This window comes from Sorex araneus, chromosome 5 (genome assembly GCF_027595985.1).
Source record: "Sorex araneus isolate mSorAra2 chromosome 5, mSorAra2.pri, whole genome shotgun sequence".
Lineage (NCBI taxonomy): Eukaryota > Metazoa > Chordata > Mammalia > Eulipotyphla > Soricidae > Sorex > Sorex araneus.
In genome coordinates, this window is record NC_073306.1 from 192,765,791 (window position 1) to 192,780,107 (window position 14,317).

The 14,317-nt window shown below is 37.4% G+C and overlaps 1 protein-coding gene across 1 annotated transcript in view; it reads right to left on the minus strand.

Annotated features, from left to right (window-relative positions):
* LOC101546507 (transmembrane protease serine 11C-like) overlaps positions 1–14,317 on the minus strand; it is a 58,755-nt gene that overhangs the window by 15,353 nt on the left and 29,085 nt on the right. Inside the window, exon 5 of the mRNA XM_055139999.1 lies at positions 10,578–10,741. Coding sequence (XP_054995974.1) covers positions 10,578–10,741 — 164 coding nt within the window. The remainder of the gene's footprint in view (positions 1–10,577; positions 10,742–14,317) is intronic.

Sequence of the window (14,317 nt, forward strand, 5' to 3'; positions counted from 1 at the left end):
GTGTGTGTGTGTGTGTGTGTGTGTGAATCTTTTAATGTGTGGAAAGCAAATTTTCCAGTCTGTGTTTTGTATTTTAATTATTTTAACAAGGTATTTCAAACAATAAAAAGTTTAATTTTGATGAAGTCCAGAAATTTAGAATTCAGTCAAGAAGTGTCAAGGAAAGAATGTGATGCATGTATGGTAGTAGTTCAGGATTTATCAGAATATAATGAAACTAGATTGCCAAGTGAATTTTGAATTTCACTGAATAAGGCCTTTAGAGGTACAATCTACTAATACACCTTCTTATATTGGTTTGGAATCTCAGAAACGTTTTTGTGTTTACAACTGAATTATTCCTGACAGATATAACAGATAATTTAGTTGGTATCTAAGTAAATTTGGCTCATTAGATAGAATATCTTAGTATAAATCATTTGAAATTCAAGTCTGGCTATAAAATACTATAAAATTATAAGGTTCTTTTTTTTACAAGGATTAGAAAATAGGAATTAAAGGTCTGTTAAATCGTTAGTGTTAATTTTTTTAAATTTAGTAAATCTTTGTTTTAATTTAGTAAATTCTGTAGGGTACATGAATTTAGGATCTACATTTTACATTATCATAAAGAGATCATTTATCCTCTTAGAATTAAAAATAAAATTACATCTTACCTATGTATTTCAAGTGAACAATTTAATGAGAGTGATGCTCAGTTTAATAATACCATAAATATTGATAGAAAACGAAAGAAAAAGAAAAGCTTTGCTTTATTTTAAAAAATGCTTAGTGCCTGGATAAGCTAGAAACCTTTTCTAAAAGTAGATGATAAAAGAATGCTAGAGAATATGCAAAAAAAAGGTCATTGGAGGTACTGTCCTCTAAGGCTCCTTCTTTTTTCTGAGGGAGTCACATTCAATGATGCTCAGGTCTTACTCCCAAGAGGCTTGGGATGCCATATAAGGTGCTGGATCCAACCTGAGCAATATGCAAAGCAAGTGCCCTTTCCACTATCTCTCTGGCCCCTGAGGGCTCATTCTTGCCAGGGCAGCAAGCACTGTTGTTCATCGATTTGCTCGAGCGGGCACCGGTAACGTCTCCATTGTGAGACTTGTTGCTATTGTTTTTGGCATATTGAATATGCCACGGGTAACTTGCCAGGCTCTGCCGTGCAGGCGGGATACTCTCGGTAGCTGGCAGGGCAGCAAAACAGAAAAAAATTAACTGGCTCAAAAATTATAGGGAGAGGTCAATAAAAGGAGTTAGTCACAGCTTGGAAGAAAATTGAGAATAAATGACATTAAATATAGTTAGATGAATAATTCTGAAGTTTCCTTGGAGTTTTACTAGTATCTTGAGTTAACCAAAGGTCTATAAATTCAGGCTCCTTTCAACAGAGTGGTTTTAAATAGTGGATTCTTCAGTGTGCCAAATGCTTTTATGAATAATTCTAGTATCCGTTTCTATATAAAAAAAGAAGACAAAGTGGCAGGGAAAAACTGTGTCAAGTATATCGTACATATAAGTAGTCGGTAGCCCTAGAATTCCAAGTTTGAGTTTTATCTTGATGAAAATTGCATTCTGGCTCTATCCAAGATATTGGTGGAGGCAGATTAGCAAGAGGCAACTGTAAAAACATTGAATTCCAGCTTTTCTGTTTTATAAGTGTTTGAAGAAAACATGGGATAATATATTGCTTGCTGATGGCTTTTTGTCAGATCTTGTTGTAAACAGATCTTAACTAAACAAGACCGGAGAGAAAGGTTTTTAGAAGTCAGCTTGTAACCTGTGACTATTTACTCTGGGAGTTCTACTGGAGGTGGGTATACTTACTCTCCTTAACCAGGCTCTCCGCCTGATTGGGAAATTTGCACTGTGAATTCTGAGTGATAGTCAAGAGACTAAGATAAGGACTTCCGACTTTTGTCACAGCATCTGAGTCTTATGCTTGTTCTGGAAAGGTACCTGTCCACTGAGCAAATTCATACTGCGATTCCAACAGTGTAAGTATGTGACTTTACATGTTTTCATGTAAATGCTGCCTAGCCAGGGTTGTATAGACATACTGAAATGTGAGAAATCAAGTACAGCCCTATGTTTAATCAAACTATGCATATGGGACAGTTTGCATATGGGAGCAGAGAGTCTCTTGCCCACATGCCTGGCTGTCTTCCCCAGGGCCCCTCAGAGGGGATGGGCTCCAGCTTCTCTCCCCGCCCCAAGCAGAGCTCCTGGCAGCCAAAGACCACCGGAACCTAGCTACAGCCATGCTCAAGGCCCCTCTCCACACGTTCGGACAGGCCTCACGCATGAAGGTACTGGCAGAGGAACCCAGGGGTGTGTAATCCCATCAACGGCCAACATCCAAAGACTTAAAAGCAAGCTCACAGAAGCAATATCTTGTAGCCTACTTCTCCCTCTGGGAGAAACTGGCAAACTTCTGAGAGTTTCCTGCCCACATGGGACAGTCTTGCAAGCTTCCCATGGTATATTCATATGCTAAGGCCAGTAACAAGATGGATCCCTGACCCTGAAAGAGCCTCCAGTGTGACATCGTTGGGAGGGCGGAGTGGAGAGAGGCTTCTAAAATCTCAGGGATAGGACAAATGGAGAGGTTACTGAGCCCGCTCGAGAAATCGACAATTAACGGAATTTTGTGATTCGTGATTCGTGATGTATGTGGGATAAGCCAGATAGGATCACTATGCCATCAACAGAAAGACTATGGCTAGTTTTATTCCTCCAAGTACCCCCATTTTGGTGCAGGTAGTAACCTTCTTAATGTTTCAGAGATCAGAGTTTCAGTCATTCCTTTAGGCAACTATTCTCTAAGAGCTGTACTGCTGATCTACAGGTGTTGAATGAAGAAATAACCCAAAGCCAGTTACCAATGTTAAAAATTATCCAATGTGTTTTAATATTAAGATGTGGAAAAAATGGGTAAGCACAACCTCTGTTTGCTATAAAATCTCGAGGCATTCTTCAGTGCAGTTTTCCAGATTTGTAATTCTTATAGTCACCAGTGTTGCTGTAATAGCATGTAATGAAAGATGGACAAGACTCATTGCCGGCTCCTCCCCTATTGCTACGTGGGATTCACGGCGAGAAACTATGTAGAACATGGTATGGAGACCACCAAATATGGATGAATACTGGATTCAGAGAATTTTACAGGTTTGAACAATTAACAAATGAGTCTTTCACTTGATCTTCAAGGAATGGGAGCTCTGTATTGTTATGGAGCAAGGAAAGATCTGAATGCTCACTCTCAGGCCTGGCAGCAGACTAGGGGGCAGGAATAGTTAATTTGGAATTCTGCCCTAGCTCCAGAGAATCGGCAAGGATGGCATTCACCCTACTCTGACCTCAGGGTTGGGGCTCTGTCTCTAGTCTTAGTGCCTGATTATTTTTGTGGAAGTATGTTTCCTATTCTCTTTTGATACTGGGCTGTTTAATGCAGTAGGTATTGCTTAAACTCTTTCAGAGCACCTGGACAGTGTCTAAAACATATTGTTATTATATAATAATGTATCACGGCAGAGCCTGGCAAGCTCTCCATGGCGTATTTGATATGCCAAATACACTAACAATAACAGGTCTCATTCCCCTGACCCTGAAAGAGTCTCCAATCATTGGGAAAGACGAGTAGGGAGAGGCTGCTAAAATCTCAGGGTTGGGACGAATGGAGATGTTACTGGCGCCCATGCAAGTGAATCGATGAACAACGGGATGACAGTGATACAGTGATATAATGATAATAATGTATGTCTTGCTTTGTTCTTGGGGAAATCACACCTGAATGTACTTAGGGCTTACTCTTGGCTCTGTTCTTTGAGATCACTCCTGGCAGTGCTCAGGGGATCATACAAGGTACTGGGAGAATCAAACCTAAATCTTCCACATATAAGAGAGCAGCTCCTTACTTGTTATCTATCGCTCTGGCTCAATAATATGAATGTAATAAACTTTGCATTTAATAAATTTTAAATTTAATAAACTTTTAGTTCCATATTAAATTTGAGAAATACTTAAACATTTATAAAAGTGATTTTTCTGGACATTTTGCAGGCATGTTGAAATACCAACAGAAATAATGCTCTGTATCTCTCCTGGGAATAAAGTCAAGAATTGGAAAGTAAGGGCGATAGAAGAATCAACTAATAAACCAAAAATACTAATGCAGTAAATCTAATATTGTTAATTAAGAGCGTTGAACATACCTTCATTCAAAGGCTATTTATTTGATGTCTTAATTTTGGCTAAACTACTGCAAAATATTTAAAATAAACTGGAGAAAAACAGAAGGAAAATTATTGGAAATAATAGAGAAAATAGAAAGTACAGTAAGAACTCTGCTTGATATTTAAGTGTGAGAAAGAAATAAAATATAAAAAACAAACATGAGAACTCAGAAAGCCAAGTATGGGGTCACTTAGTGATGACACCATATCCCTACAGCTTCTAAGTGCTCTGAAAACACTAAAATATCAACTATATGTTAATAAATGTTCACAGTGATATTAGAAAAGTGGCAAATACTGTTGATATATAACTTTAACAAGATTTTATATTACTAATAAAATATGTTATAAGCTAACTATTCATTAATTTTGGTTACTTTGAAGTATATTTCCTGTCTATGTACTAGACAGGAAATAGTGAAGGCCTTACACTGTAAAAAACTTTTGCCAGGGGGTAACCAGGGGAGAGCCCCGGCGGCTTTCCCAGTCGACTGCCCCCAGTTCAGGGGGTGGTCCTGGGCCACTAGCCCAGCTGGAGCTTCCCGGGAAGTGGGGCAGACAAAGAAAGAAACGAGGGCCAAGCCAGTTCCTTGATCAGTTGCTGTTTATTCCATCCACTCCTGTATCTCTCTCGGCTTCTCTCCTGGCTCTCGATCTCTCCCCCACCCACACTACCAGCCTAGTTAAATCCCCCCAGCATGATTAAAGTTCTTTCCCTCAGGGGATGCTGCTTCTAGGACAGATTCTCTTTCAGCAGGACGAACCATCCAAGAGCAGAATCCCATGAGTGTGTTTCTCCTCTCATCCAGCAAACATATAAGCATTCATAATATTAATTATTTTGTATGGACATAGTAAGAGATGCATTAAGCTATAGAATTACTCTCCTGGGGCCATCTCGATCTCAGACTACAGTGCTCAGGCCAGATTAGTCTTCCCTATCCCTAGCAGGGTCCTAGTCTCATCATTACTTTTGGATCATGACAACATTTGTCCATTACCAAGCTCTTAACTTATAGTTAAGCATTAGGCACTTTGGCCAGGCCCATCTCGATGCCAGGGTAGCACATAACTCACTGCTTGCCCTGGGTCCGTCCCATCCCTCGTTGGGACCCTGCTTTGGGGGTGCTAGGAACTGAGGGCAACTGAGGCTTGAGTCGAGAAAAGAGATGCCCAGGAACGAATAATATTCGAAGCCAATTGAATCCCAAGTTACAAAAGCATAATATTGTCTTCTTGTGTCTATACAAAAGGAACATTGCTTTAAAGTAAACTATTCAAAAGACACACGGAGAGGAGAAAGGCAATATTAACCTACAATATAAGTTCAGTGTCCTAGAAAGATCTGACTTTACAAATTAACAGAGTCTGATTAGGGGGAAAAGCTGATTGGGGAAGAGAGCATAGAGAAGTGGTTACAGATAGAAAAAGGAATGGGAGTGACTTGGGAGCACCTTGATGGGTGTGACCAGGATAAACCAAAGCTCCTTGTGGCAAGGGTGGAAAGGACAAAGCAATATCATCCTACATTACACTACTTTTATGAAATTTTTTTTGAATATTTCATGAAACATTTTGCTGATAGAACAGGTTGAGAGAGATGAAGATTAATTAGTTAAAAAAGGACACATTGCACAATGAAACACTATAAAAATTGTACTCCAGAATTTATTAAATAGTGATCGATTCGTTAAATTGCTGGAAGCATGGTAAAAATAAAGTCTTTAGTTATCTCAGGATTAAATTACATAAAAAACATGTGTTCTAGTAACATAATACTCTAGTGTTGGTCAACTGCTTATAAATGAGTTTTACAGAGTTTTATTCTTTTTTGCTTGGTAGTAGATCAGGACTCTCATCCTTATATATGAAGGTCCATGTTAATTATCCTTCCTATTCTATATAATTTACATTTTAATTTTGACTAATTATTATATAGAATAAGTATTTAAAATACTTTCTATGCCTAGTCAAATCATTAGTGTACCAGTATACGCAAGGTAGTTTTGTATAAGGGAATGATAATTATTTTTAAAACAAATTACTGCCATACCATTAAGTATTCCCATTAAAGTAATGAGCATTCAACTTTATAAAACATTTCATTTAAAATTCTTACTTTATCTCATAATGCATATTTCTGCTTTTACCAGGAAAATTTATATTTTTATTTTCAATTCTCTAGGAGAGAAGCTAGATTTCTTTCTTCCTCTATTTCATCCTTCCTTCCTTCCCTCTCTTTTCTTTGACTAAGCTATAAAATAAGGAAATTATGTAAGCAGTCACATATTTAAAATTACTGATTTTAACTACTGATGTTATCTTAATTTTAAAGGTATGATATAATTTAAGCATAAGTGAAACTTTGGGATTTGGGAAAGGACAAAAACATTTTCCATTGAAGTCAATTACAATCTGTATCACTGTCATCCCGCTGCTCATCGATTTGCTTCAGTGGGCACCAGTAATGTCTCCATTGTGAGACTTGTTACTGTTTTTGGCATATGGAATATGCCACGAGGAGCTTGCCAGGCTCTGCCGTGTGGGTGGTATACTCTCGGTAGCTTGCCAGACTCTCCGAGAGGGACAGAGGAATTGAACTTGGGTTGGCTGCGTGCAAGGTAAACACCCTACCCGCTCCAGGCTTTTTGGAGGGTGTTTGTTGGTCTGTAGCCCACACTCAGTGATGTTCAGAAGGCACTCCTGGCTCTGAATCTGGAATCACTCTTGGTGGTGCTCAGGGGACATATGGGATGCCAGGGATCAAACTGGGGCCTGCCTCATTCAAGGCAAGTGCCTTACCCTGCTACACTATATTTCCAGCCCTTGACATAAAGGCATTTTTTTTTCCTTTCTTATATAAGGCATTTTTTAAAGAAAATAAATTTCTCCGTTAGCAGGGGAAAACTATACCTTAATTCCTTTTTCTAGATTATCCAAATTGAAAGTATTCTAATATAGTGAGTTTAGAATTGGAGAAAATAATGATCTCTAATTGGAGAAAACATTCCATAAATTCTGATTTTGGTAGTACCTTAGAAGGTGGAGAACTTCCATTTTTTATGGTATTCAGGAATGAGCAGAAAATAAAATTACATGTTATGTTCAGAAATTAGAGTACTTTTATATACCTCGTCAATGGGTTGTAGTGATATTTAGTAGTATACATGTATAACACTTGACATCATGCCTTTTAAATTGAGGTTCTGACAGAGAATTGTTAGGGCTTGACTATTTTATGAAGTGAGTAACTTCTTTACTATTAGTATCTATGTATGACCATGCAATTTTTAAAAAGCCTTATTCTTTTGTGAAGCCTCAGTTGAAAAGAGTGAATGATATTCTCTGCTGTTCTGGTTATAAGTTTCGTCTTTGACATTAAGGAGTTCATTAACTCATCTAGAACCATTTACTGCTATAAGCCAGGCCCTGTTTCAGGCTTTGAATATACAATGTTAAGTGAAAACAGACATGGGCTTTGCTTTCATGATTACTAAAGAAAGATACAGTCACTCATCAAATACTCATCTCAGTGAATCACTTCCGTGGGTATAGACTTAAAAACTTGAGAAAATACACTTAAGTGAAGAAGGGCTTCTCTGAGAACTATGCCAAAGACATCTGACCTTGAGTAAAATTGTTGGCAAATGTAGTGGTGACAAAGTCATAAAGTTAGTGCACTGAGAAAGCTAAGCTTTGAGCACATTGTGACAACATGTTTTTGTTTGTTTGTTTATTTTATTATTTTTTTAATGACTCATCATGAGATACAGTTACAGACTTACAAACTTTCGTGACTATGTTTCAGCCATACAATGATAGAGTACTCATCCCTCCACCAGTGCCCATTCTCTAAACATGATGGCAGTTTAGTAACTGTATTGTAAACCATGACACCCAAAAGGAGAGAGAAGTAAAAACAAGTGGGATGTATGCTTTGACAGTTTTTTTAACTGATGTTTTAGCAACTCTCAGCACTGTTTGAGTTTACCAACAGGTGACAGCATTGGGTCCAATCTACACTGTATTTCACATAGGCAAATGTGAAAAATGTCTATTTCTTTGGGCCAGTAAAATACCTCAGTGACTGAGTGCATATTTTGCATGCAAGAGGCTCAATCTGATTTCTGCACTGTAGGGTCCTTCAGCATGGCCAGGAGCAATTCTGAACGGAGAACCAGAAGCAATTCCTGAGCACAGCTGGGTTTGGCCCCTGAAGTCTCCCATCCCCCGCCTCTGCCCACCCTGTCAAACTTAACCAAGTGTGTTTATTTAATGATGGTCATGAGAGGTGAAGGAGGGATAGGGAGAGAGTTTATTGAATAATGGCTGGAGGCTAAGAAAATACCAAAGCATGGTCTGTATTTAAGCATTTAAGTATCACTGCCACTATGTCATCCCATTGTTCATGGATTTGACATGAGCGGGGAGCAGTAATATCTCCATTGTGAGACTTGTTGTTACTGTTTTTGGTATATTGAATACGCTACAGGTAGCTTGCCAGGTTCTATATTTAAGTATGTATTTAAAAAATACATTATTTTACAGGAAGTATTTACAACTCATGTTTTCCACAAATTGCAAAACATTCTAATAAATAAAACTGTTAGGAAAAATGATGCATCTTAAAGATGACATGCCCAAAGCTAAATTTTTGGTGTGAAATTCAAAATTGGATAGCTGCTTTATTTATCTGTGTTCTTTCGTGTTCTTCTTAGAAAAGATATAAGGGGGAGGTTTTATTTTTATATTTAAAAAAATTTTCATTAGTGAATCACTGTGAGGTACAGTTAGACTTACAACTTTTTGTGCTTGTGTTTCAGTCATACAATGCTAGAGTACCCATCTCTCCACCAGTGCCCATTCTCCACTACCAATGATCCCAGTATCCCTCCCATCCCCCCGCCCCATCCTCCTCACCCCACACCACCTCTGTGACAGGGCATTCCCTTTTGTTCTCTCTCTCTCCTTTTGGGTGTTGTGGTTTGCAATGGAGGTATTGGGTGGCCATTGTGTTTGATCTATAGTCTACTTTCAGCATGCATCTCCCACCCCCAGCAGGTCCTCCACTTTACCTGGTGTACCCTTCTCTATCTGAGCTGCCTTTTTTAAGGGGGAGGTTTTAAAGTAAGAAAGGTAACAAGAGGGGCTGGAGCAATAGCACAACAGGTAGGGCATTTGCCTTGCATGTGGCCAACCTGGGTTCGATTCCCAGCATCCCATATGGTCCCCTGAGCACTGCCAGGGGTAATTCCTGAGTGCAGAGCCAGGAGTAACCTCTGTGCATAGCTGGGTGTGACCAAAAAAACCACCCCCCCAAAAAAAAAGAAAGGTAACAGAAGCCAGATGCAGGGGCCATGGACACTTTAGTAGTGTCGAGATGTGGTATACCTAATTATCTGAATCACATCACCAAGAAAGCTAAAAGCATGAGATTGAGTAACCAAATTTAAAAATATGTATGTCAAGAAGGCAGGCTGGGGTTGGGAGGCAAACTGAGGAAATCGGTGGAAGGAAGTTGACACCCGTGATGGGATCGGTATTGGGACATTGTATGCCTGAAACTCAATGATGAATAACTTTGAAAAACATGATGTCTTCATAAAAATTTGAAAATCTAAACCTCTCGGAACCAGAGGGGAGTCGTTTATCAACAACACGATGATTTCTTACTGCAGAGAAGCATGTTCATGTTTGCTTTGTGAACTTTTTGGTGTTTCAAGCAAATAAACCCTGGGCCTAGGGTTTTTTTTTTTAATTTTAGCAAACGTTTTATCTATTTAGTCTTTCAATTAGGGATAGGCACACTTTTCTGTTCTTGTTTACATTTATTGCAGCAGGAGCTGATCGCCTAGCTTAGCTGTACCAGGTGGTGGATAAACTCTTCCAAGATTAGAGAGGCACTCATGATTGTGGAAATGGAGGGAGTTGTCCCTGCGTTTAAGAGGCTTTCTTTCTCCATACTAATTACCAAAAAAATAACCAAAAAATATTAGTTTGTGTATAAGGATGGGAGAAATATGCTCATTAAAGAACTTTTAAGAAGTAAATTAGTGGGCCACCCAACCCCCAACCCCTAATAAGAAGTTAGCATCATTTTTTAAATTAATAAAATTATATGACCTGATTACTTAAAAAAAAACCTCTATTATCCAGGAAGACATAATTTCAAGAATACAAGAAAGATATTTTAAATTGATGAGCATGAACCCGTATTTCTTTGCAATAATTAAAAGCAAGTCTCATTGTACATGAAGTGATAAAGACAGAAGTGTTATTCTCATCTGTATAACAATACACTGTATCTGAATTAAAAGACGAAAATCATTCTATACCACACATATAAAAGCTTACCTGAAAATCTAAATGAAGAAGAATCTATAGATAAAGACCCAGTTTTACCCTTCAGCTTCTGATGCAAAAGGGCTTCAATCCTATCACGAAATTTTGCCGCATTATTTTTATAACAGGATTTAAATTTCAGCACAGCATGTATTAGCACTTTTCCTTTGGTTCGACTGCAAGACAGAGAGGGACAAATAAATTATGCTTTTACTGCTGAGTACCATCCCTTTTACCTTTTGTTAAGTATAGTCATTTTTTTCTTTGATTAAGTGGAGATCCTTTTCCCCTCTAGAGAATGGGAATAGCACTTTACAAACAGTGAATGCTAAAGAGAGTATAATTAGACTCAGGGGAACCAGATTTGTATTATAGGTTCACCATTTGCCAACCCCTTGACTAAAGAAAGCAGTTGGAAATTTCTGTAACTTAAATTTTATTATCTTTACAATGAGGATGACAATTTTATTTTGGGGGGTTTCTGTATACATCTTATAAAATGGTAGATATGGGGATATTTTTGAAACATCTCAGTACTATACAAAACACATTATGACTATAAATACATCCATGTATTATAAAGCTAAAATGACTTTATAGAAAAGACCATTACCAACTAACAAAATGAACAGTAATAGGTAAGAAGAGTGCATTATTTATTAAGTATTACCATGGTCTTTATTTCTAGTGGGGAATATTATTATTTTATATATTATTATATAACTCTCCTGACCCTGAATGAGCCTCCAATGCGGCATCATTAAGAAGGACAAGTAGAGAGAGGCTTCTAAAATTTCAGGGCTAGAACGAATGGAGACGTTACTGAGACTGCTCAATAAATTTGACGATCAATGGGATGATGATGATATTATTATTTATATTAATATTATTATTGCACATGGGTCAGCCATTGTGCAAGACAAGCACCCTATCCTCTGTACTATGTCTTGTCCCCTCTAAACATTTTTTGTTTATCTTCGGGGGAGGGTCACAGTTGGCAGTGCACAGGGCTTACTAGTGCAAACATAATTTGCAGTAATATTTCAGTTATCTCGCCTATTAAAATGATGACTGAGCAAAGGCATTAGATTAAAATTATTTAAAATTGTGACTTGAAAATGCAAACATTTAAGCCAGAAATTTTATAAAGAAATAACTACTGCTAACTTGATAGATTATCTGTTCTACTCTAGTCTTTATTTCTGTGCCTTCTTATCCCATCTTTAGCATTTTTCTGCATTTGTTCATTTGAAAATCTATAGCTATCCCAGATCTTGAAAACTTCTGTTCCTAACATTTTTTTTATGGATTTTAGGCCACACCAGGCGATGCTTAGGATTTAATTCTGGCTCTATGCTCAGGAATTACTCCTGGCAGTGCTCGAGAGACTGGGATGCTGGGGATCAAACTTGGGTCAGCCATGTGCAAGGCAAGTGCCCTACCCACTGTACTATCTCTCCACCCCCTCTAAATGTTTTTTTGCTTATTTTTTGGCGGGAGGGGGTTACAGTTGGCAGTGCTCAGGGATTACTCTTGGTTCAGTGCTCTGGGATCACTCTTAGTGCTCTGGGGACCTTTTATGGTGCCAGAGATCAAACCCTGGAACATACAAGGCAAGTGCCCTACTTACTGCACTATCTCTCTGGAGCAATTCCAAACATTTATAGCACTCACAAATAGAAGCCATGGCAAAGAGTGAAGAGTTTCAAAGTGGTTATTAAAATGTATTATTTCAGCAAAATTTCCCAGGATAATTGAAAATAAATGGATTAGTTAACTTTAATATCATCTGTTATTTATGTTTCAGGAAGCGTAAGTACTAGGTGTTCATTGTTTGAATGCTTTAAAATTTTATTCTCATTGTATGGTACTGTCTTTAGTAATTATATGTTAATTAATTAATTAATTACATCTCTGTTTTTGTGCATTTTAATCATTTCTTGTCTAATTTTCAGGCCAAAAACCTTTGTATCTATAGAATACACAAGGACATACCATATTACTGTTGATATTTTGTTGAATGCTTGATGGCACTCTGAACTTTTCTCCTGGGTCAATAACAATCTAACACCAAACCAAATATAAGCATATGTAGTTTTAATCTGAAATCATTTGGGTCCTATGACACTTTCTTCCATTATCACTATCACTATCACTTATCATCCCATTGCTTATCGATTTGCTCAAGTAGGTGCCAGTAACGTCTCCATTCAGGATCAGGAAAATGAGTATTGTTGTTGCTGCTATTTTTGGTATATTGAGTACGCCATGGTTAGCTTGCCAGGCTCTGCCGTGTACTCCTAGCAGTGATGAAATTTTAAATTTTGAGAATTTCTACTATCTGCAATGATATTATTATATAAAAATTTAATAGTCCAATTTCTTAAGCACATAGCATTATACTTGAGAATAATCTGTAGTTCAAACTATAAAACCTAAGCCTTAAAACCTAAGCCTTTAATTTATCCAAGTAAGTAAAACAATTTCAAAGTTATAATTATAAGCATAAGCTCTTTCCATCCAAAGCTAATCAAAATTGTGAAAGTAGTGCTACTTAATTTTAACTTTTTTGAAAACAATTTAAGCATGCACTATACATATACATAAAGGTAACATTGGTAAGTTACTCTGTTAGATGATAAAACTATAAGTTATTCTCAGAAGATAAAGCTAAACTTTTCTTTGAATGATATCTTGGTGCTTTGGGGATAAGGAGGAGGAACGGAGTATTAAGCTTATATTGCCTGCCTAGGAGGAAACGCTCTTATTCATCACTTTCTCCCACAGAAAATATAAATTAAGATTATTTTACTTTTACTTTTTTTCTCAATTGATGAAACAAACCTTAGTCTTTTAAAATGACAATTCCTATAATTCTTTGCTACAGGTAGTTTTTCTTTCTATTCCTGAACTTTTTATTTATTGTTCATCTATTAGTCCGGGTAATTTTCCAGACAAAGTTTGAGCAATCAAATCCATACCAGTATAAAACAAAAAAAATTTTTTTTGATCCAATGCTACTAGAATGATCTAAATAAGAAAACAAGATATTAATTTTTGAAATAAAGTGCTATGAAGAAAATATAGCAATAACTTTGAAGAGTAGAGGTGAACATTATAGGTCATTTGGGAAAGCCATCGTTAAAGTGAAACTATAATCAAGAAGAAATGAGTCTTTATAATGCATGCAGGCAGAATGTTTTAGACATAGGAAAGAGCAAATGCAATCATCCTGATAAAGATGGCCTTATCGTTCCTCCTTAGTCTTAGTAAATGTAATGCAGGTCTCTTCCTTGATTTAGAAATCTGATATCTTGAGGCCGGAGTGATAGCACAGCGGGTAGGGCGTTTGCCTTGCACGCGGCCGACCTGGGTTCGATCCCTGGTATCCCATATGGTCCCCCAAGCAATGCCAGGAGTAATTCCTGAGTGAAAAGCCAGGAGTAACCCCTGTGCATTGCTGGGTGTGACCCAAAAAGAAAAAAAAAAGAAATCTGATATCTCTTCCTTTTAAAAAATAATATTTACTTTAGAAAACTTATAAATTCTTTCCCTGTATCTTTGAGCCACATGTAAATCTCTTAAAAGTCTGTTAAGTTTTCCTTTTAATCCCAGAAAAATGATGTCTTGGAATGTAAATCAAAGTCAATGGCATCTCATCTGCTATTTATATGGGAGAGTGGAAACTTAGCCGTGGGAAACTTTGCTCCATCTTCTAAAATTACTGGTTGCCCCAAAGATATAAGAAGTCT